The sequence below is a fragment of the Glandiceps talaboti genome, chromosome 14, assembly GCF_964340395.1.
Source record: "Glandiceps talaboti chromosome 14, keGlaTala1.1, whole genome shotgun sequence".
Lineage (NCBI taxonomy): Eukaryota > Metazoa > Hemichordata > Enteropneusta > Spengelidae > Glandiceps > Glandiceps talaboti.
In genome coordinates, this window is record NC_135562.1 from 8223131 (window position 1) to 8244181 (window position 21051).

At 36.6% G+C, this 21051-nt stretch overlaps 2 protein-coding genes across 2 annotated transcripts in view; one reads left to right on the forward strand and one right to left on the reverse strand.

Moving 5' to 3' along the window:
* Nucleotides 1-243: 243 nt before the first annotated feature.
* Nucleotides 244-11981, reverse strand: LOC144445610 (uncharacterized). Its single transcript, XM_078135222.1, has 10 exons — nt 11895-11981; nt 8757-8923; nt 7869-7967; nt 6833-7018; nt 6402-6662; nt 5825-6061; nt 3754-5390; nt 3388-3465; nt 1866-2321; nt 244-1614 (listed from the first exon to the last, which is right to left on the reverse strand). The coding sequence occupies exons 2-10, from the start codon at nt 8920-8922 to the stop codon at nt 550-552; spliced, it is 4185 nt and encodes a 1394-aa protein (XP_077991348.1). The 5' UTR covers nt 8923; nt 11895-11981; the 3' UTR covers nt 244-549.
* Nucleotides 11982-15915: 3934 nt separating this feature from the next.
* LOC144445501 (uncharacterized) overlaps nt 15916-21051 on the forward strand; it is a 61837-nt gene continuing 56701 nt past the window's right edge. The window contains exon 1 of the mRNA XM_078135084.1: nt 15916-15985. The gene's annotated coding sequence lies outside the window, so the exon portion shown is untranslated. The remainder of the gene's footprint in view (nt 15986-21051) is intronic.

The window sequence follows — 21051 nt, forward strand, 5'->3', positions numbered from 1 at the left end:
CATGAAATAGCTCCGGCACTGAAGTGTGAATGAATGAATACAGCACCTTCTGACAGAACCTGAAACTATCCCCCAGGCATATTCATAACTACACCTCTCTTATGGGAGGTAAAATGTACTACTAGTATACAAGTCGTTAGCAAAGGCAAGAGATATATATATATATATATATATATATATATATATATATATATATATATATATATATATATATATATATATATATATATATGAAAAGACTGTTTTAGCTACTAAATACCACACCTTTCGCTATGTGGACTACTGTTCGATAATCAAGACCACTAGGTCTTTCGGATTCATCTTAATATGCATGGCATGAGGCAATATTCCAAACTCACAAAATCATACTAATAGGATTATTTTCCACAAACAATGTTATTGATGTGATCAGACTGTGGTCTGTGTGGACTTGAATATATACATGTTATAGATAGTGCGCCCCCCCCCCTCCCATGTAAATTGCAACCCGCTAATGTCGGCATTATCAGTCAATGTTAGTGAAAATGTAACGCTCATGCCGGGGTACAGTTAATCGGAGTCATCCAGATGACTAACTTTGTATCTTTGTTGTTTTTGTTCAACTGTACGAATTTTCCGTGTGTGTTTCTTGCCGACTGGACGCTGGTATTGTTGGAGCTCTCGTTGAAACGTTGATTGCATCACTGCAATTGTTGTCTTGTCTATATCCACCACTCGGATTGTCTTCAGACTTCCAGGAGAACGACTTGATGTACCAAATTCCTTAATAGCATCAAACATTGCTTCAGCACAAACATTTTTAGGAGCGCCATACACTCCTGTGTTGACGGCTGGTAAAGCTATGGACGAAGCCTTCAACTTGTTCTCTGCATACATGAGGCTGTTATGAACAGTCTTTCGCAGGATGTCTTGACTGGGACTGTTGTCTTTCCATGCCACTCCTATTGCATGAAGTACATATTTGCATGGCAGGTTATAAGCTCCAGTGTGCACGACTTCTGAAGGAGCCAATTTCAACTGTCGACTTTTGACAATCTGGTGGCTCTCCCTCTGTAACCCATGCCCTGCTACACGAACCAGTGCTCCCGCTAGGCCTCCACCATGTTCTAATACTTCATTTGCTGAATTTACGACTACATCTACAGATTCACGTGTCATGTCACCACAGCAGATATCTACAGTAATTCCCCATGGGGTCTTCAATGTCAAAGTGTCTAAATCCATCTCACTGCTCTTTTGAATACCATAGCCTGTATATTTTTGGCGTAAACTCTCCTTTTCATCCCACCACCTTTTCCCCATGCTGGCAGTCTGAATAGGATGCTGCTGATAACTTTTTGTCTCTCGTTTGCTACGTGCTAGTCTTGTTTCCTCCTCATCGTTACCTTGTTGAATGATACGTGACATCCTTAGACCATTACCTTTCCTCTCGACTTCAACTGATGCACCTTCGGGAGTGCTCCTTCTTGTATAGGCATCTGAAGAAGTTAATGTGTTTTGAAAACCGCTCAAACCGCTTGCGTTTGTGTCTGTCATTCCTTGATCAAAGAATATCTTCTTACTTTTCGTTTTTCCTGAACTTGACATTTTTGGAACAAGGATATCCTCTTTCATCTACAAAAAGGTAGATAAACAGATATTTCACTTATTTGAATAATTTGATGGGAGGGATGTGTGTATGCAATATAATACAGGCTGGCATAGAGTGAAACTGGCAACATACTTTTATTTTACTTCAATAAATCTTTACCCATTTGGTGTTACTCATTTCATTGATAAATTATGAAAGTTTCAAACACAAAGAAATGTAAGAAAAATGTAATAGTCTAGGAACGAGTCTGCAAACTCATTAAACAGAAACTCACCTGATCGTGTTGTTTTTGATAAGAATCAGAGACTGCCGAGTCGCTCATGGTGTAGTGTTGCTTGGATTCATGATGAGCCTCTCGCCGAGTGACAATAGATGGTCTGCTCTCAGACAGGCTTGCTTTACCTTCAGATCTGACAGAATGTTGATTCGGAGGTTGTGTCTGTTTGACATCATCATCTATAACAGTTTGATTGCGGATATCTATTGAGACCCCACGTTTATTCTCTGACGATTCATCGATCTTGCTTTCCTCAGATTGGGCAAGTAACTGGCCTTTGTATTGGTCTTCCTCACTCTGACTTGACTCAATCAGTGTAGTGACAATACTGGTTTGTATTTCAGCCTTGGTGTCTGGAGACAACAATTTCTGGATTTCCTTGTTGACTTTTTCTACAGCCATCTTTGTACCTTGCAGTCGTAGACTACCATCAGGCTCAACGTCTACTCTTACCTGGAATAAGACATAAATAATAAAAGGTTTACTCTATTTACTTGTGCTTACCATCAACATTTGGGATTATGAAGCTATTACTTTTCATGAATGTCTCCTGAAATCTATGTTTGTACAATTATCTGATTTCTCTTAGCAACATGTATGTATGTATGTATGTATGTATGTATGTATGTATGTGTGTGTGTATGTATGTATGTATGTATGTGTGTGTGTATGTATGTATGTATGTATGTGTGTGTGTGTGTGTGTATGTATGTATGTATGTATGTATGTATGTATGTATGTATGTATATATAAGTATGTATGTATGTATGCATGTATGCATGTATGCATGTATGTATGTATGTATGTATGTATGTATGTATGTATGTATAGATTCCTTTCCTATCGTTGAGATTGCTATTTGGAAAGCATTGAACTATACGACATGGACTACCACGTCTAAAGTCTTACCACTTTCATTGTATTCCAAGACAAATACCCGATTCCAAATAGCAACCATGCGTATATAATCATCAAAAAACTCAAAACATTTCAATTGTAACTAAGATTTCAACAGGATAGGGGTTCACTTGCATTGACCACAACTAAAAGAATTATTTTGAAGTTTGTAAAATTTGTAAATGTAAATTACAGGAAAATCATTAATACTAATAGAAGTTATATGTGAATGTGGATTTCCACTGAAATGGCTGTAATAAGGCAGCTTGTCTAACCAATGATACAACAGAAAGTTGTTGAAGTCACTGTTGTATATCACATATCTACATTCATGTTTGACCCTGTCTTGTGTATATCTCAAGATCGAACTATATGTTGACTGAGACTGCTATTTTTCCTCAAGTGGTGAACAACAACTTGACACCTTCAATTCCTTGAACTTAAACCGAAACATTTGCTAGGCTAATTTGTCTCATCTGAAAACTGCTGTTATATGTAAAATATATTGGTGTATACATGCTGTATAAATGTATATTTGTCTGTCAATGAGTCCAGGCCATGCATGTGTGACCACGGATGTTGATCCCATCTAGTCAATTGATATTTGAATACAAGAACATACATGTAACGGTCTTGCAGATGACTGTATGGTAGATATGTCCATGAAGGAGAGCTTCTTAATGTCTTCATTCACCACTTTCTATAAACAAAATACAAGATATCACTATTATATGTATCATATTATTAAACTTTACATGAAATGTTTCATACAGGTATTCATTTAGTTGGTACATAACCCATGAAGTATGCGTGTCATGATGTGTTGCATAGCACCATTCGTTATCAGGCTAGTCGTGTATAATACACGTACAGCCATCTGTGTATCATATGCCAGGTTCTTGACATTTCAGTCATTTGTTTCCCTTGATAGCTATGTCAATGCTCGTAGTAAAAAGTGTGAATAAATACAAGAGTTTGATATTCATACCTTGTCTACAAAAGCTTCTTTGATATATTTATCAATGCTTTCAATAGCAGAGTCTATGTTCTGCTGCACTTCACAATGCACGAGGAGGGTCAGCATGCCATAGGGATTCCAAGATGATTCTGTCGCAGAACCCGGTCCACTGTTCTGTTTTTCTTCTATCGTGCATTTGAATTCATCTTCAACTGACTTGAGGAAAGTTTTACCTTCTCCTTCGGTAAAAATCATTGAGAGACCTGGTGTATTAATTGTATAGGGGCTACATTTGACGTCAGTGACAAGTTTATTTAGGTGTACAAGAGCCATATCGGTGTCGTCTTTGGTGCCTTTGACCAGAATCTCATTTGACCCACTTCGTTGTGTCTTCGAGATGTGGAAGGGCTTTCTTTTAGCTTGATCTTCAGTATCCTGCATAGCGTCATTCTTGTGGTCATACAGGTACCTCATAACACCAGGTTCAACAACGAGTGTTTTCTCAATGATTGAATTCCCTTTGATGAAGCTTTCAATCTCGGCAAAGACGAGATCAATGGATGATTTGATACCAATTACAGATAGGGTTGTATTGATCTGATCCGAATTAAGTGTAATCCTCACCAGTCGATCTTCTTGTAGTTTCAAAGAAATGCTTCTCCATTCATCCATCTGGAATACCGATACCAGGTCTGTTCCTATATCCATATTTTTCTCAACTACCTGCATCTTGAGAACTTCTATGGCTCTTTCAAGGTCTGCCTCATTGTTTGAAGAGCAAATGACGTCCCCATCATCAACTAGGTACATGGCATTGATACTTTCATCTTTGAAGACATTATCAATCTTGTGAGTCACTTCTTTGGAACTCAAAACATCGATCACGTGAGAGTCTAGAGTCTTGACCCTTGACACCAACATGCGGTTCATATGTTCATACATCATGACTTTGGCTTCCATGATTGCATCTGCTTGCCCTTCCAATACCACAGTGTCAGTCTCGGATGATAACTGGACACGTACATCAGGAAATTTGTCCATCACTTGATCTGTAAACCCAGACAGAAGCAACTGCTTTATCTTCATACTTTCGAGTTGAAAGCAGTCAGTCTTCCTCTTTATAGAGGCATTAATATTTACCTGCATGTCATCTACACAGCTTGCCTCTCCAATGACATTTATTGACAAAGAAGACTGGTCAGCCTGCCAAGAGACATCATTATTTTTCGGAGAGCTTTGCAATTTTTCAGTGACCTGTAGAAAGATTTCTTCGGGGACAGAGATGGAGACTTCTTTGAATCTGTCAAGGAACTCTTGTAAGCTACTTTCTGCTGTCTGGGCCCAGTTTTCATAATCACTGTCCTTGCTCTCTCCTTCCTCTGTCATGCACCTGGTCAGTGTCGCTGATTCCTCGTCATCCTGGTGAGGCCATTCTACTTGGGCAAATGACCGCATCAATGTCAGATTCAGCTCCTCCTTGAAGTGCTCATGCGCCATGATGAACTTCATAGTGCTGGAGTTGACACGTACAGGTAAGGTTTGTGGTATCTTTGGTGATGCTCTGTCTGTGCTGGGTTCACATGGTGTGCAAAGACTTTCATAGCACGGCTCTACTACCACAGTAGTCTTGCTAATTGTATGACTTCGTCTCAACACAGAGTCAATAACTGTGGAAAACAAAGATATGTGACATTGAACATAGAGAATCTACGATGGGTACGAACATTTTGCCTAGTTCATTTAACATCTTCAGATCTGAATAATCGACAGAGTTACACTGTGATATTCAGATTATCATAACAAGTTTAAAATTCATGACAAAAAGTTGATAGTCTCAACTTCGAGAAGAACAAATTACTTTGGCAAGACTGCACGAAGACACTGTCTGGCATGAATGTTATATGCTTTGGTCAGTCTTGTAACAACGAAAAACTGAAGGAAACAACTTGCATGAGGGTTGCTGATGTAAGAGTACTGGTTTTGTTGATAAAATGAACGCTAGGGCCTTCATCGAATGCAAACTTACTACCATATAGAAAGCTGGGCCTAGTGTGTCATCACTCAATTTAAATATATTCTGCAATAACGTTTTATTTTGTACCTTTATAGTTTTTGAAGTAGACAATTGCCGTGTTCTTGACCTTATCATATTCCACTTTTTCTACATCTCCGCCACCACTCCTCTTCCAACTTTCAAAGTACAGTTCAAGCGTCTCCTCCGAGACTGTCTTTGGTAAATCCTTCACCACAATACACTGTGTATGATGCACTGGTTCTACCACAAGCGTTGCCTTGTCTAGAGTTCTTTGACTGATACGCCTTATGATGTCATCAAAGTCTGAAATAGTGTAATCAAAAGAAACTGTGTTACCCCTCTCAAATACGTTTTTTCCATGGCTACAGTTCGCAGTAAACTTTCACCATACCTCTCATGTAGTCCCAGTAAATCATCTCATTTCATTATATTCTTTGAACTATATTTCAAGGCAAATGAGGTTATGAGTAAAGGGGGGGGGGGGGTTCAATGGTCAGTTTTTAATTCTTCCTTTTGTTTTAAAGCCCAACATGTATGCTTAATTGCCGTGAACGAGTATCCATACCGTTTATGAATATACAATTGTACAGATCAAATAACAACTACCCAACCCGACCCACAACCAACATATTAATGGATTTACCTGTTATTTCATCAGTATATCTGACCATCACTGTACCACGATCTTGACTAAACAAAAGTTTGGGTTCCTCATCAATATTAGTGCGGTTTTCAAGATATAGTTCAAGTTTCTCTGTTGTTGTGCCTTCTGCTAATCCCTTCAAGAGAAAACTCCTCTTATCCTGCGGTGTTTTGGGTTTTGTCTTTTCGATTGCTGGTACATTGACTGCGAGTTGGTTGCCCCCAATAACATGCCTGCCACGTTTTAGAACCCTTTCTGCATCTGTGACAACGAGAATGTGTTTGATTTAAACGTGTGCGCTAATCTAAAGTGATGAAGTACTGATAAAATTAATTCATCCAGGTACAATATAAAGTTTTGCGATAATACATTTTCCGAAATCTAGTTTTACAACAAATTTGATATTCTATATTTTTGGTAAAGAAAGATACCTTCTGAGTTTTCATACGTGATCATCAATATGTCTCCACTCTTCTTTTGTGTTTCAGCAATTGGCCCTCCACCAGATCTCTTTTTACTTTCAAAATACATCTCCAGAGTTTCAATAGAAACCTTGTCTTGAAAACCATGCACTTCGATTGTACAGTTTGCAACATCATCCCCATCTTCAAAATTATCTGAAATATTCGATAAAAATGCATAAATCAAACGAGACGCATTGTGTCAGTTATATCAATGTGAACATATACTCCGTTACCTGCAGTAATTACAAGGGTTAGGGTTGAGAGAATTAGAGGTCACACTTTTCAATACAGTGTTCTCGGGGAGGGCCATATTTTTAGAAAGCGAAATTAGGGGAGGGTCACATTTTACTTTAACTCATTGTGTTATCTAACTATACATTATTTTGTTATTTTGGTGGCACCCTACCGCTGCTACAAATGTCACAGAGAACACAGCTGCCAGATCCCACCACTGCCACCATTGTCATGGAATATTAGAACATGTCAGTCAAATCGCTCTGTTGAAAACCTTACAGTGAATCAATTGTTAGTTGTGATGTTGTGAGAGGTCTCCATAGATCTCAAGGGAGTGAAGGGTAAACATTGTAATATTAAGATATTGGTGATAACGATGTGGTGGAGTGAGGATGTTCGTGAACCCAAATAACATTCTCGCAAGCCATAGTTATTATTTCTACCACTACATTTTGAAATAAGTAAAGCTGTAGGAGGCTCGTTAAGAACGTTGCCGTAAAACAGGCCGTAGTTTGCGACGATGCCCTATAATGTCAGTGGTGCATCATCCAGTCTTTCGTAGTTCTGTCCTCCAGCTGACCTCCAGCTATACTAATTATATACAAACAAGGGATTGTAGTGTCTTTACACAAATTCACTGTGATGGTAGTAGTGAGTAGCAACCAATGCGTGGTGGTGGTGGTGGTGGTGGTGGTGGTGGTGGTGGTGTTTGGTTCATGTTTTGCTTTCAATTCTGTTTCGTTTTTACTGTCCAATTCATAAAACGTACCTTCCGTTGTAATTTCTTCCTTCTTCGTGTGTCCCTGTTTGACAACCAAGGTTTGACCATCAAGAGTGTGGTTCTGTCGGCTGAGAACTCTTTGAGTATCTGTAATGAAAAATAGATTTTGACTTACGATGCTTCTCGCGCGCCGCCGCCGAGTTCTCGGTAAAACTAACCATTCACTGATGCGTAAACATCTATGTACATTTGCACGTCATCTCCAATGTATATAAAAAGAGTTCAAGTTAATGGCCACTATAGCGATAAGAGATTTAACCCGAGCTGGCTATCTAGCACATTCGGTTGTTGCCATGGAAATGAACTGGAGCGGGTGGCATTACTCGTATTGCGTTAGTTATTTCTGATTGCTGAACTATCAATAAGATACATTTGTATATGTCATCTTCCATGGCTAAAGGGTATCAGTTAATGGTCTACGCTTCAGACCTCTATAATCATCTGAGATCTAACTAATGTGATAACTTGCACGTGATGGATAGAGACTTCTAATAACTAAACTGAGTGTGACTTCACCCCCGACTGTGAGACTGGTGGTTGATATATAACTAGTAATACATTATATGGCAGTCTGACACGTCGTATCTTAGAGCCTGAGAATAATTCCCGCCAAATATCAATTATTAAGACACAATATGACTACACACATGTTTCGCCAAGTTTCTTCGCAAAACTTGAAATGTCTCCACGATCCATTTGTCTCACGTCAAACTAGCTATGTAATAATTGGATTTGGTCGTTGTGGTAGTCATAATTATACGTTCTTATTTGCATATCACAAAGCTCAGTAGACATATGAAACGCAGAGACGACTTTTGAAGTATTTTCTCCGTTCTTTGCAAAACAACAAACCTTTTAGAATATTAAATGCCTTACCTTCTGACTTCTCATAAGTTATTTTTACCGATCCATGGCTCGTTCGCTTGATATCTTCTATAGCGCCCCCACCCGACCACTTCTTACTTTCGAAATACATCTCAAGGGTGTCTAGACTTGTTTCCGGTTTAAACCCAGTCACTTCTAGTATACGTGTGTCATCCATTCTGAAATCAATAACAATTTGAATATAAACTTAAATATGCTATGGGGATCAATGTCACCAAAACAAAGTTCTAAAATTTCTCAAAACTTTCCCCAAATGAAAATTTGCTTCTAGTCCTCAAGAAATTAGGGGATTCACCGTCTTGTTTTCAAAGAAATCAGTAATATTATTTTTACATTCCATTAACACATTAGTCATCCTCTTTTTAAAAATAAAATACTGTGCGGTGACCCCCTTTTTTCATAATTTTGACTAATGAATGGATGTGAGTTTTCAACAAAAACAGCAGCAGTAATTTCATATTTTTATTTCCCAAGCACACCATAGGACCTAAAAAAAATGATTTGTAGAAGAAGTTAAAAATACAACAACAGAATCTTCGAGTATAAATCACTTAAAACAAGGATATTCGTAATTTTTTAGACCTCAAATGAACTGACAAGTTGTAATCAGTTACATATCATCATCAATGTATGAATGAAATTAAGATATGGGATTCACGTAGGCAATCCTACCATGACCTCGTTTTGACACACCCATGGAATATCTGTTTGCGACTTGTATATCAGTTGCAATGGAATTACCAAAGTGAATCAAGCGTTTAAGAGGTAAGTGATCCAAAATGTATAATTATTTTCTTACTTTATTGAGCTAATTATGTTATCTTTTCCACGTAATGTCTGTCTGCCTGTCTGTCTGTCTGTCTGTCTGTATGTCTGTCTGTCTTATGCATTTGTGTCCACCAGTTTCTGTCTGTTGTATGTATGTATGTATGTATGTGCGTACATAGGTATGGGAAAGCGCTATATAAGAACCCAACATTATTATGTATGTATGTATGTATGTATGTATGTATGTATGCATGCATGCATGCATGCATGCATGCATGCATGTATGTATGTATGTATGTATGTATGTATGTATGTATGTATGTATGTATGTATGTCTGTGTCTGTGTATGTATGTATGTATGTATGTATGTATGTATGTATGTATGTATGTATGTGTGTATGTCTGTCTGTGTGTGTGTGTCTGTCTGTCTGTCTGTCTGTCTGTCTGTCTGTATGTATGTATGTATGTGTGTATGTATGTATGTCTGTCTTCATGTGTTAGCATTTACATCTCCATAAGATGGATAAAGCTACATGAATAAGAATGTATAGTCAAAAGAAAACATGTGATGAATATAATTATAATTCTCTTTGTTCATTAAGTGGAAATTGTCCCTTATCGTCAATACCTTTATTCTGACCACAGTTCCGTGTATTTCATTGTATCTCTGTGTCATAATTTGAAATGAGTTCAACTAAGGGGTGAAGGGTTACCTATTTTTATCTTTCTAGGAATCGAAGTCGACCTAACAACAACTATTGTACATGTACTGAGATGCAGTGACTTTCGTTTTGGTGTAATGTATGTATGTATGTATGTATGTATGTATGTATGTATATGTGTGTGTGTGTGTGTGTGTGTGTGTGTGTGTGTGTCACACCCTCTGTAGGCGAATTGCATGTTGTTCAGTGTCAGCTACTAGGTAACAAAATACAGAGGCCTGGTTCGTCACTGTCGTTCCAGTGCTTTCAACAAACAGAAACAGCAGCAAGCCTGTATGTTGTTTAACAAGACTGAAGAGGAATGGCGATGAAATCCGAAACTCAAGATATGGTCGGTTGTCATGGAAACACCCCATAATACAACGGTTCTTTTAGGTGTGTCCTTCAATCAAAACAACTAGACACTCTCACAGTTAGCCTATAGATAAAACCACTTTCTTATTTTAATTTTGCTATATATTTGTTACGTTAGATTTTTGACGTAGACTCGGAGTGCTTGTGGTGCATGATTTGAGAATATTGGTGGCGTCGTGTCGAGATATTTTGTGTAACTTTTACGGCGTACACTCGAAAGATGACCTTCGATGCAAAACACTGCAAAAATATACAGATAATCCATATTGTATTCACATGTCATTGATAAGATTCGCCCTAAAAGCTGTCAATGTAAATCTATATGGTGAAGGCATCACCAACACAGTTAATCAAAACACCCCTATAACATGACAGAAACACAACATGGCTTTCTAAAGAAAAACACTCCTTGCAACAAAAGAGGAAATTGTGTAGGAAAATGATTTGTACCATTTATTTTATAGGAATGACGTATCAATCAGTAAATCAATCAAATTTCTATAGCACCGATTTCCAGAGCAATGTTCTGTTCAGTGGCGCTGAAGTACACCATATGCTGTGGTGAACAAAGTCTTCAGTTTTGTTTTGAAACAATCTAGGCCGTGTGTGTGTGTGTGTGTGTGTGTGTGTGTGTGTGTGTGTGTGTGTGTGTGTGTGTGTGTGTGTGTGTGTGTGTGTGTGTGTGTACAGTAAGTTTTGGTCATATACAACCTAATAGTCTGAATGCCAACGTAGCCTCCAACTAAACCCATCGCAATGATACCGTACATGAACTAGACTAACACATTTAACGACAATATCATACATGTACCAGTAGTACATGTATGTCTATATATACAGTTTATACAACGTCTTACTCATACATGGCCACAGAGTAGAGATAGAACAGAGTTGTGATAATTCGGGAATTGATGCATGTAGTCTATGATCAGTGTACATACGTAGCACCTCTAGCCTGTAATTTTACGATTACCCATGGTCAGATACTATTAGTCTACGTTATGAGAACACTGAATCCTGCTCAAGGTTTTCAAATTTTGGACAGCTCCCTTCCTAAAAAATACGATAACAGTCAAAACCTAGCCCTGTCGATGAAAACGAAAGACGGTGGTGTGCCAACAATGCAGTCAACGCACTGTAGCTGGTCCCGACAAATTATCAGCAATGTATTTGCGCAGTACAATCTCAAACCACTATATAGTGGTCTAACATTCAATGTACGCACGAGTACATTTTCGCGAAAATGAACTGGAATTCGCAACAACAACAAAATCTAGATATTACCTGATAATCTTGCGACGCCCATGAACACAGTCTTCAAATGTTGACTCCCACGATACCCTTTGAATCCTAGAAGGCAGCTAACATCGATTCGGGGAATCCCCTGCATGATGATGTCATCGAGAGGTTTGCTGTTATTGGTTGATTATGACGAGGCGGAAAATCCCCTGCTTACATTTGTATTTGAATGTAGTGATCATGGCGTGAGTGTCTTTAGCGTTAAATGAATAATGACAGACAAATGTCTGACACACACTTCTATTCTAACCTACCCATGATTTATGGTATGTGTGTGTCTGTGTCTGTGTCTGTGTCTGTGTCTGTGTCTGTGTCTGTCTGTCTGTCTGTCTGTCTGTCTGTCTGTCTCTGTCTGTCTGTCTGTGTGTGTGTCTATGTCTGTATGTATATGTATGTATGTATGTATGTATGTATGTGTGTGTGTGTCTATGTACGTGTGTGTGTGTGTGCATGCATACATACATACATACATACATACATACATACATACATACATACATACATACATACATACATACATACATACATACATGCACACACACACATAAGAAATAAATATATAACCTTTTTTTAATATTGTTATATTTTTGACTTCCGATATGATTTGAAATTTTCTCACATCCTTTGTAGAACGTATCTTGTATTCCAACTTCCAAATAGAATATGTAACTGGATAATATTTGCATTTATTTCAGATGCTCTGTATACATAAGTCAACTTACTTACAAAGAAGGAAAATAGAATTCAACTGAATTATTTCTACAAACGATTATTCTCCATGTTTTTTTGTTGATATGTTTTTTCAATGTTTATCATTCTCAAATGACAAATAAAAATTACTGGAAAGTATACGTGATATTTGATTAAAGATAATACAGAATGTTTTATATAAAGTAAATACCACATCTGTCAGTGTGGTAAATTCATGTGGGGGGACAATTGTCATGGAAACAATTTTATTGGATCCAGACAAAAAGTCGGGTTTATCCATCTTTACCCAACTATTAAACTTTTTCCAAACCTGTGACCAACGTGACCATCACCTGTGTCCAGGGGTAACTACGATCGAGATAAAGTAACCACAGATGTACAGTCTAGTCCCCAGGGAAGATACTGTAGGAGATATAGTACCAAGGTGACGTTTGACTCTACAGTCAAGAGCTACAGTCCCCAGGGAAGATGTTTCTATAGGTGGATTAGGTCAAAGGTGGCACCTTGTCTCATACTCATCATATGTATATATAGCCTCTGTGCATGGAAAGCTCCACTTGGGTGGAAAGGTGGGATCAAATGAGATTGTTCGTGCGGTAGGTGGGTGGGGGCAGTTTTCCGGCGGAAAGTGTCTGGAGCAGTTGACGGGGGACAGTCGTCTTAGAACCACTAAATGTAGATCTTTATTTGAGTTTAATACTTCGTACAACTTTGATAAAGGGTTTTCTCTTCTTTGAAATGACAGTCTGTAATTTTATTATGTATGTATGTATGTATGTATGTATGTATGTATGTATGTATGTATGTATGTATGTATGAATGTATGTATGTATGTATGTATGTATGTATGTATGTATGGATGGATGTGCTACTAATATTGCCTCGAGCACTTTCTCTCAAGCGAGACACTTAAACTTATATATAATTATATATATATATTTGTGTGTGTGTGTGTGTGTGTGTGTGTGTGTGTGTGTGTGTGTGTGTGTGTGTGTGTGTGTGTGTGTGTGTGTGTGTGTGTAGTTTGAGTCAAATTTAGGTTCCCGACACTTAACCTATCCAATTAGAGGAGAAGTCCATCCAAACATATTTTTGCCTTTCAACCATTCAACTTCGGGTGATTTTCTTCAATATGTATGTGACGGTTTCGAATCAAATCGAACGTATTTAAGTTTTGCGTTTTTGAAATTGGGTTAGGTAGGTAGGTTGAGTTGAATTGAAATCAGCCATTTTACCCCAAACGGATTGGGGGAGTGACGTCATACCCTCCTAGTTTCAAGAAGTTGAGTTTTCCACCTGTTCATTGTTTGAAAACATGCCATCCTTCAAGTACTACAGTTGGAACATGAAGGCATTCTCTTCCCTATTGACCAATCCTATTCCTTCAGGTTATTCTGTACTTGCAGGTTTCTCTCATCATGTGTGATTTGTCGGAGTTTTAATAACAACGTTAACCAATAAAGTGTAGGTAGTTACTTGAGTACTGATTATGTAAATGTCATTCTTCCAGGACCTGGTATACACAGTTCTCTCAATCTTCATGCATCTCCATCACACTATGTTAACAAATAGTCACTTCTAGATACATGTCTACGTGTATTGTGAGTAGCATTTTGTACACTGACTTCGTTTTTTAGTAAGGATGATTTTCATTTACAAATTTCGACCGAATTGCTTCAGTTGCTTCTCTATCGATGTCAACCAGGTGAATATTCTTCAAACTTTGAGCCCATATGTGACTTAGACCAAATTCTTTGTTCGCATCAAAGGTTGCCTCAGCGCAAACGTCTTTGGGAGTTGTTGTTGTTGTTGTTGTTGTTGTTGTTGTTGTTGTTGTTGTTGTTGTTGTTGTTGTTAATAATGTTGCTGATTTAAATAGATTCAATAATATATTCTCATATAATGCATGAATATTTCATTTTCTTCAACGCCGTTGCGGGCGCTCTTATAAACCCTTTCCACAAAAAGGTATCAAGTCACATGTACACATAATATATATAAAGATAAGGCTAATGAACACAACGAATTATAAACATCAAAGATAGCACCATGGAAGTCACTCACGATGGGTGCCCTCCCGAGAACCGATTTGTAAAAAAGTGATTCACCCCGTAATTCCCCGCCCCTCCGCTTGTAATTACTCACGGCTCCCTAAGAGGTAGCTCGCTAATGGGGGGGGGGGGGGGGCGTAATTAAACATTACTGACTTTAGTGTTCTCTAAGTCTTTTCTTGAAAAATTACGTCGAAGGTCACTCAACGACAGAGGTAGACAGTATGTTAAATCAACGATTGCTCTGCTGAAGAACGGGCTGTTGAAAATATCAGTTTTTGCATAAAAGTTTTTGTATGTAGCTGGATAAATGCGAGTACTCACAGTTAGTGAAACTTAACTTTGCTACAGTGGCTGACAGTTCCTCCTTTTCTAATTTTATATATGTTTCATAGAAACTTTTCCAATGGTTTTCTTGTAGGGTAGGTCACTCAAGATTTTCAAACATGTCTGTTGCACTGCTATAGTCACCACAAACAATCTGGCTGCAGACCGTTGTACATCTTCCAACTTTTTGACTATATTCTCTTGTGCGTATGGGTCTCATACTGAAGTTGCATATTCAAGTGTTGGTCTAACAATTGATTGGTAAGATTTTTCAAGTGCAAAAAAAAGAAATATCATCACTTTCGCAATTTGTTGTTTGTTTCGTAAGAATTGCCTGTATAAAAATTGTCATCAAAATCAAACACGTGGCTCGAATTATAACTATAATAAATTTGAAATGAGATCATCATTGGTAATCTCTGCCTACACCGCATCCGTGATACAATGTAGATATTATACAAACGCAACGAAACGTTTCTTACAAAACATGGCTTAATGAAAAACACCTTGCACTTCCCGGATATATTCATGCAGTTGCTTTGGGTTATCGGGTATATGCATGCACTTTCGTCGAAATCTTGTCAACACCGGTTGGAAATTCCTTGCCTATCCCAGTGAATGAGTCATTGGTGAGGGTGGGGGTCGTCACTTTTCGTTCTTATTGTTGACCTCAAAAGCTCCAAATGGGTGAATTTAAAAATGAAAGCATCTTTAAGTTTGTATTTAATACAAACTTAAAGATGCTTTCATTTTTATATTGCAAATAATGTGGGATTTTTAAACCACACAAGTTACGGACACTGACATAGTCGAGTGAAGTTTCGAAAGAGCGCCCCCATTAGGCAGCCTACTCAAATATTTACATGTTGTCACGTGATCGTAGGTCAATCTCCTGAGATTGAGAGTGCATCATTTCACAGAGTCCAGGTCAAGCTGCTTGCAAGTGGTGGTGTCACAGTTATTTCGCTTTGTGTTTTCTCTCGAATGGTAAGTGTATTTGTCATCTATTAACACAAACCCTCCTTTCACACTTTGATGCTGATAACTCTAAGTGTTTGGTAATATTTCAAGGATGTATTTGTGTAGAACCGCAACCGGTGTCAGCCGTGCTAAAAACGTCTGCCACAACTTAACACTTGTGGACGCGAATGTTTGTTGTTATGACCAGCTGACGACAGTGTTGTTAGTGGTTTATCATACGAAGATAAAAAAAAAAGACGAAACAGCTAGATGTATGTCCTAGGTTATGACGTTTAATTTTGTAAAAGTAAATAGTTTCTTCTATTTTTAGCAAACGAAAATTATTTCATGTTGACATTTCTTGCAAAGTTTGTCATAATTAAAACTTGAATAATAAATATTTACATTTGCGGAATAAAACCCAACTAATGTTTATAAAGTTTGACGAGAATGACACATATAATTAAACTTGTGACAGAAATGCAGAAAGTTTCCTCAAAAAAAGCAATTCTTTAGAATTATTCATTCAAAAAACTGGACAGCTATGCAGTGCGGGAACTTCAAAAACGTGAATGACAATTTTTTTAGGTTCTTCACTTCTCGCATTATTCAAAAATACTCCGAATGAATCAGAAGTGAAATTTTTATCACTTTTCATTGAGCTGACCAGCAGATGTGACTCAAATTAATTAATATTCTAGTACAGAAATGGTTGTGAAAATCCCAACCAAGTGCTGGCCCGATGATATATCCAGCCATGTTTACAGTATAATATATCAAATGCACCATTTTTTTTAATCATGTGGTTCCTTTAATTTATTGAATTTAATTCAGTTTAATCTGTTTTGAATATACAATAAAAAACAAAATTTTGCACAATATTTACTTACAAAATTGGAAGGAACACATGTATTATTTTAAACATTGTATGAGAAAATACAAATGAATGATGTCTTTCATTACCCTTCAGTGTGGAAGACAAATTGTTTAAAAGTTGTCAGGGCATACAGGTTGTATTTTGAACCATGAACACATGGATATTTCACTTTTAGTTGGCCTAGTTGGTCATCATGTTGCGTTTAGAGAAACCTACTTTTCCAATAATCTTCACATCAACTTTTATTCGTGAATAATGAAATGATTTAAACATAATTTTCATTCTATTGAATTTGTACTTTTCTAAGCTCTATAGTTAGTGTAAATATTTTTCATGAATAATAAGACAGATATTCTGTCTAGAGCTTATAATGGACAAAGTAACCCAATAATAATATGCATGGATTAAAAAAAAATGTAAAATTTGATATAAAAACTTAAAGTTGTTCAAACTGGAATCAGATATTATTATTAAGAAGATCTTTGTTTTGAAGAATTATCACTTTGTAATTTATAGCCAAAATGATAATTCACTTGAGGGTGTTTAAAATTATCACTAATAGTTATTGCGTCTAACTGGGTTCCCCTTGAGGCACTTTCCTGGAGGTCTGGTGTATATAGCTTAAATGAAAATATGAAAGTTATATCAGATTTCGTAGCCTGGAGACTAATGCTACTTAGCTCAACATACTGACTCAGGGACTCTATAGAACATTGTCAAGGCAGATAGCCAAGTCTCTTGGCAATACAGGTTTCCCTCCCTGTCTCAGTTATCACCGGGGTTTGAAAGCTATTTCAAAAACTCAAGTGCATACTAAAGAGAGTTTATACATTAATGATGTATTTGTCTGTGAGATGAAATGTTGTTTTGAGGTGAAACATTCAGTGTAAGGCCTAACAAAAAAAAATTGTGTGGTTCCGATTACGCTCAATTCTAGAATAGGTTGGGTAGGTAGATTTTGTAGTTTATTTTTTTATATGTGAGTGTGTAGTTCAGGTAGTTAATAGTTATGTTTTCTGTTGTTTTCCATATGGTCTCTATGTTATTGGTTTCTTCTCATCAGATGTACAACCATTACAGATTGAAAGAACAGATATATATTCTTTTTTAAGTTGATGTCAGTTATTGCATCCACTTTTTCTTGGGAGACTTCACAATTTTTGCGATTTATTATTTTTTTCTTGAATATGTAAAAAAAAAAGTCTAGGGTTGGCCTGAAAAACTAGGTGGGGGTCAGGTAACGGGAACCAAATCATTTTTTTATTGGACCTAAATAATCATAGGAACTAGTTAATAATGTTAGAAACCATGTTGGCATCTAGAATATATAAAACTGATAACAAAGAAACATCAAATTACTGGACCATGTCTCCATGTACACCGGAACTTGTCTATATATTATGTTTTCCTATTTACTAACTGTAGTGATGTGTAGCTAACAGACAGAGATAGATTTACCGATACAACTTATAGAGTTAATTTTGTACATTTTAATTTCCTGTGCCTACAGGAAGTACACTTTATCAGTTTTCTCAGTAAAATGCACATATTATGTTTCTATTAGTATCTTCCCACTCATTGAACAATCACTCACAAATAAAATTTTGGATGAGCTGAATTTCAATTTTAAAAAACCACAAACAACCAACATGTCATGTAGCATGTTTGAATTTAGTATAGTAGCTGAGATTGAAAGAGTTACAAATACAAACAACCATGCAATTTTTCAGAAAGCAATACCCAGAAAGCTTTGAAATCCTTGTGGCAACACTTTTTGTATTCCAGTAATTTGTACATTTGCTGGCAGGCCTGATGCTCTTTGAACATGGCAAAGTCTATAGTTATAGAGTATAGAAAAATGCATTTATTCATAGAGCTGAGTTCCATTTAGACCACCAAGTTTTCCTTTTACATCAAAGTTTCTCATAATATGGCCAATATTCCATTGATGATGATTAATAATAATATACATATTTTCTAAATTATGTACAAAAATTTGGAGTCTTCAGATAATTTCTGTAATTTCTCTCGAAAAATGAGAGAAAATTTTCTTGCATCTTAGTAAAAAAAAGTCAAGATTAGTATCATATTTGCATTCATTAGTCTAGCCTGTCTACTCAGTGGATCTGTGACTTCGCTACACTCATTCACAATCAGTATCAGTATCACAAGTATAGCAGAGTAGCAGATCAGGGATGTAGACAAACAAGAATTAGCCTAGTCTGCAGGATGCCAACGTGGTTTCTAACTTAACCATCATAACAATACTGTATAGGAACTAGACTAGAATTAGCCCAAAGACTTGCCTATCTGCTTAGTCTTAAGGCTATGAATGGCTTCAAATCTTGTGATCTCTCATGTCCCATTTTAGTGAGAAGAACTTTGAAGCCCCACTACACTGTATTTGACTGGATTGACAGAATATTCTGGTGAAGGACATTTCCAAGCAAGATAGCCAGTCTCTGTGTTAGGCAAGCATTTGTCATTCCAGTCAATTTGACTTGAGCAGCTTTTATGTTGTAATACACGGGTATATATAACATGAAGGTGAAAGATTACATTTTGATTCTGTAGTGTGTACATGTCTGTGTTACATTCATCAACACACATCACATATCACATACCAAAATGATCTTGTTTATTTATGCAAGTAATTCATATAGAACAAAAATTTGTCTCCCGCCAAGACCTGATGTGTATTTAACAACATAGCTTTATAGAAATAAATAGATACATTAGACTAATTTTTAAAACACAGTACTGCATATTATATATTGTTTTAATACTGCATTGGTGTATGAAATCCTTCAATTTCTATCTCAGTATACCCCATATAGTAGTATTAGTACTGTCTTATTAATGTTAACATTTGTAAGTACCTGCCAAGGTCAAATTTTTGTCTTTTTAATATTCCCATTATTGTTACATTTAAATAGTATCTTCATTCAAGTGCCATCACTCATTACATTTCTGAATATGATTAATTTTGTGAAATAATTTTAGTTTTTAGAATTTACAAGCATCCAAATTTGTAATGTAATCATTGATAAATATAGTTAATCCGTGATGGTTCTGTACTTCTTCATTCGTGTGTGAAATCTTGCATACATGTACTGTGCATGCAACTATTATCTCTTTGCGCATATTTGTGAAAATTTCTTATGCACTAAACTAGAGCAATTGTTGATCACTGATATTTTGAAGATATGGTCATTATAACTTTTATATTATGATGAGTATCTGATGTTTTGTGCATACATGGTATTACAAACACACAAAGCGATAAAAAGGTACAACAATCACAGTTTCATAACATTTATCATTCAATGACTGTTCCTGTGTTTTGTACACAATATTTTATATGTACATGAAAAGATATTGTAACAGTTACAAGCACCCTTGCTTCAAGATATCAAACATCTTCTACAGTCATTTTCATGCATAAAATCTTACATACAGAACACCAGAGTGATTGTAGAAGATGTTTAAACTTTAATATCTTGACTCCAGGATGCTTGTAACTGTGTTACAATAACTTTTCATGTGCATGTAAAATATTGTGTACAAAATACCGAGAGAGAGAGAGAGAGAGAGAGAGAGAGAGAGAGAGAGAGAGAGAGAGAGAGAGAGAGAGAGAGAGAGAGAGAGAGAGAGAGAGAGACACACACACACATAGACAGAAAGACAGACAGAGAGGAACAGACAATTTCGCATTCTAATATTAAAAACATAACATAAATTTAATCAAAACTACCTAGTAATCACCAATATTTGCAGGTTAGAGTAGACTGGTGCTTCAAAATAAATTACAATAACTATTTCTTTATTAAAAATTGTGTTGTTAATAATAGACTTGATTCAACACAATTACAGACCAGTTCTAGATATGAATTACATTCACATGCCATATGTTGGCGGTTACTGTTCATTGGTAACAGATGTCTAGAAATAACTAAAAATAATGAAAACATAGCTCTAACTTTCAATTATAATAAAAATATTTCCTTAACATATGCTGAGGTTCATATAGAAAAATATATTGTAAAATGAATATTACTGAGGGGCTATTTACAACATTACAGGAATGTGGTGGTAATTATTTGAAGAAATTTATTCTCTTTGAAAAAAAAAGTGGTGGAAACTGACAGAAGGTGAGGTAAATAATTGCAGTTAGGCCTTTAAAAAAAATTGTTTGGTTCCAGTTACCCGACCCCAT

What these genes read in the sequence shown, in the direction of transcription:
- LOC144445610 (XM_078135222.1), bottom strand. Translation starts at nt 8,922, where the DNA reads ATGGATGACACACGTATACTAGAAGTGACTGGGTTTAAACCGGAAACA. An exon ending in AACTTATGAGAAGTCAGAAG is followed by an intron (nt 7,968 to 8,756) that starts GTAAGGCATTTA and finishes TTTTCATTACAG; the next exon opens with ATACTCAAAGAGTTCTCAGC. An exon ending in ATCAAAAACAACACGATCAG is followed by an intron (nt 1,615 to 1,865) that starts GTGAGTTTCTGT and finishes ACCTTTTTGTAG; the next exon opens with ATGAAAGAGGATATCCTTGT.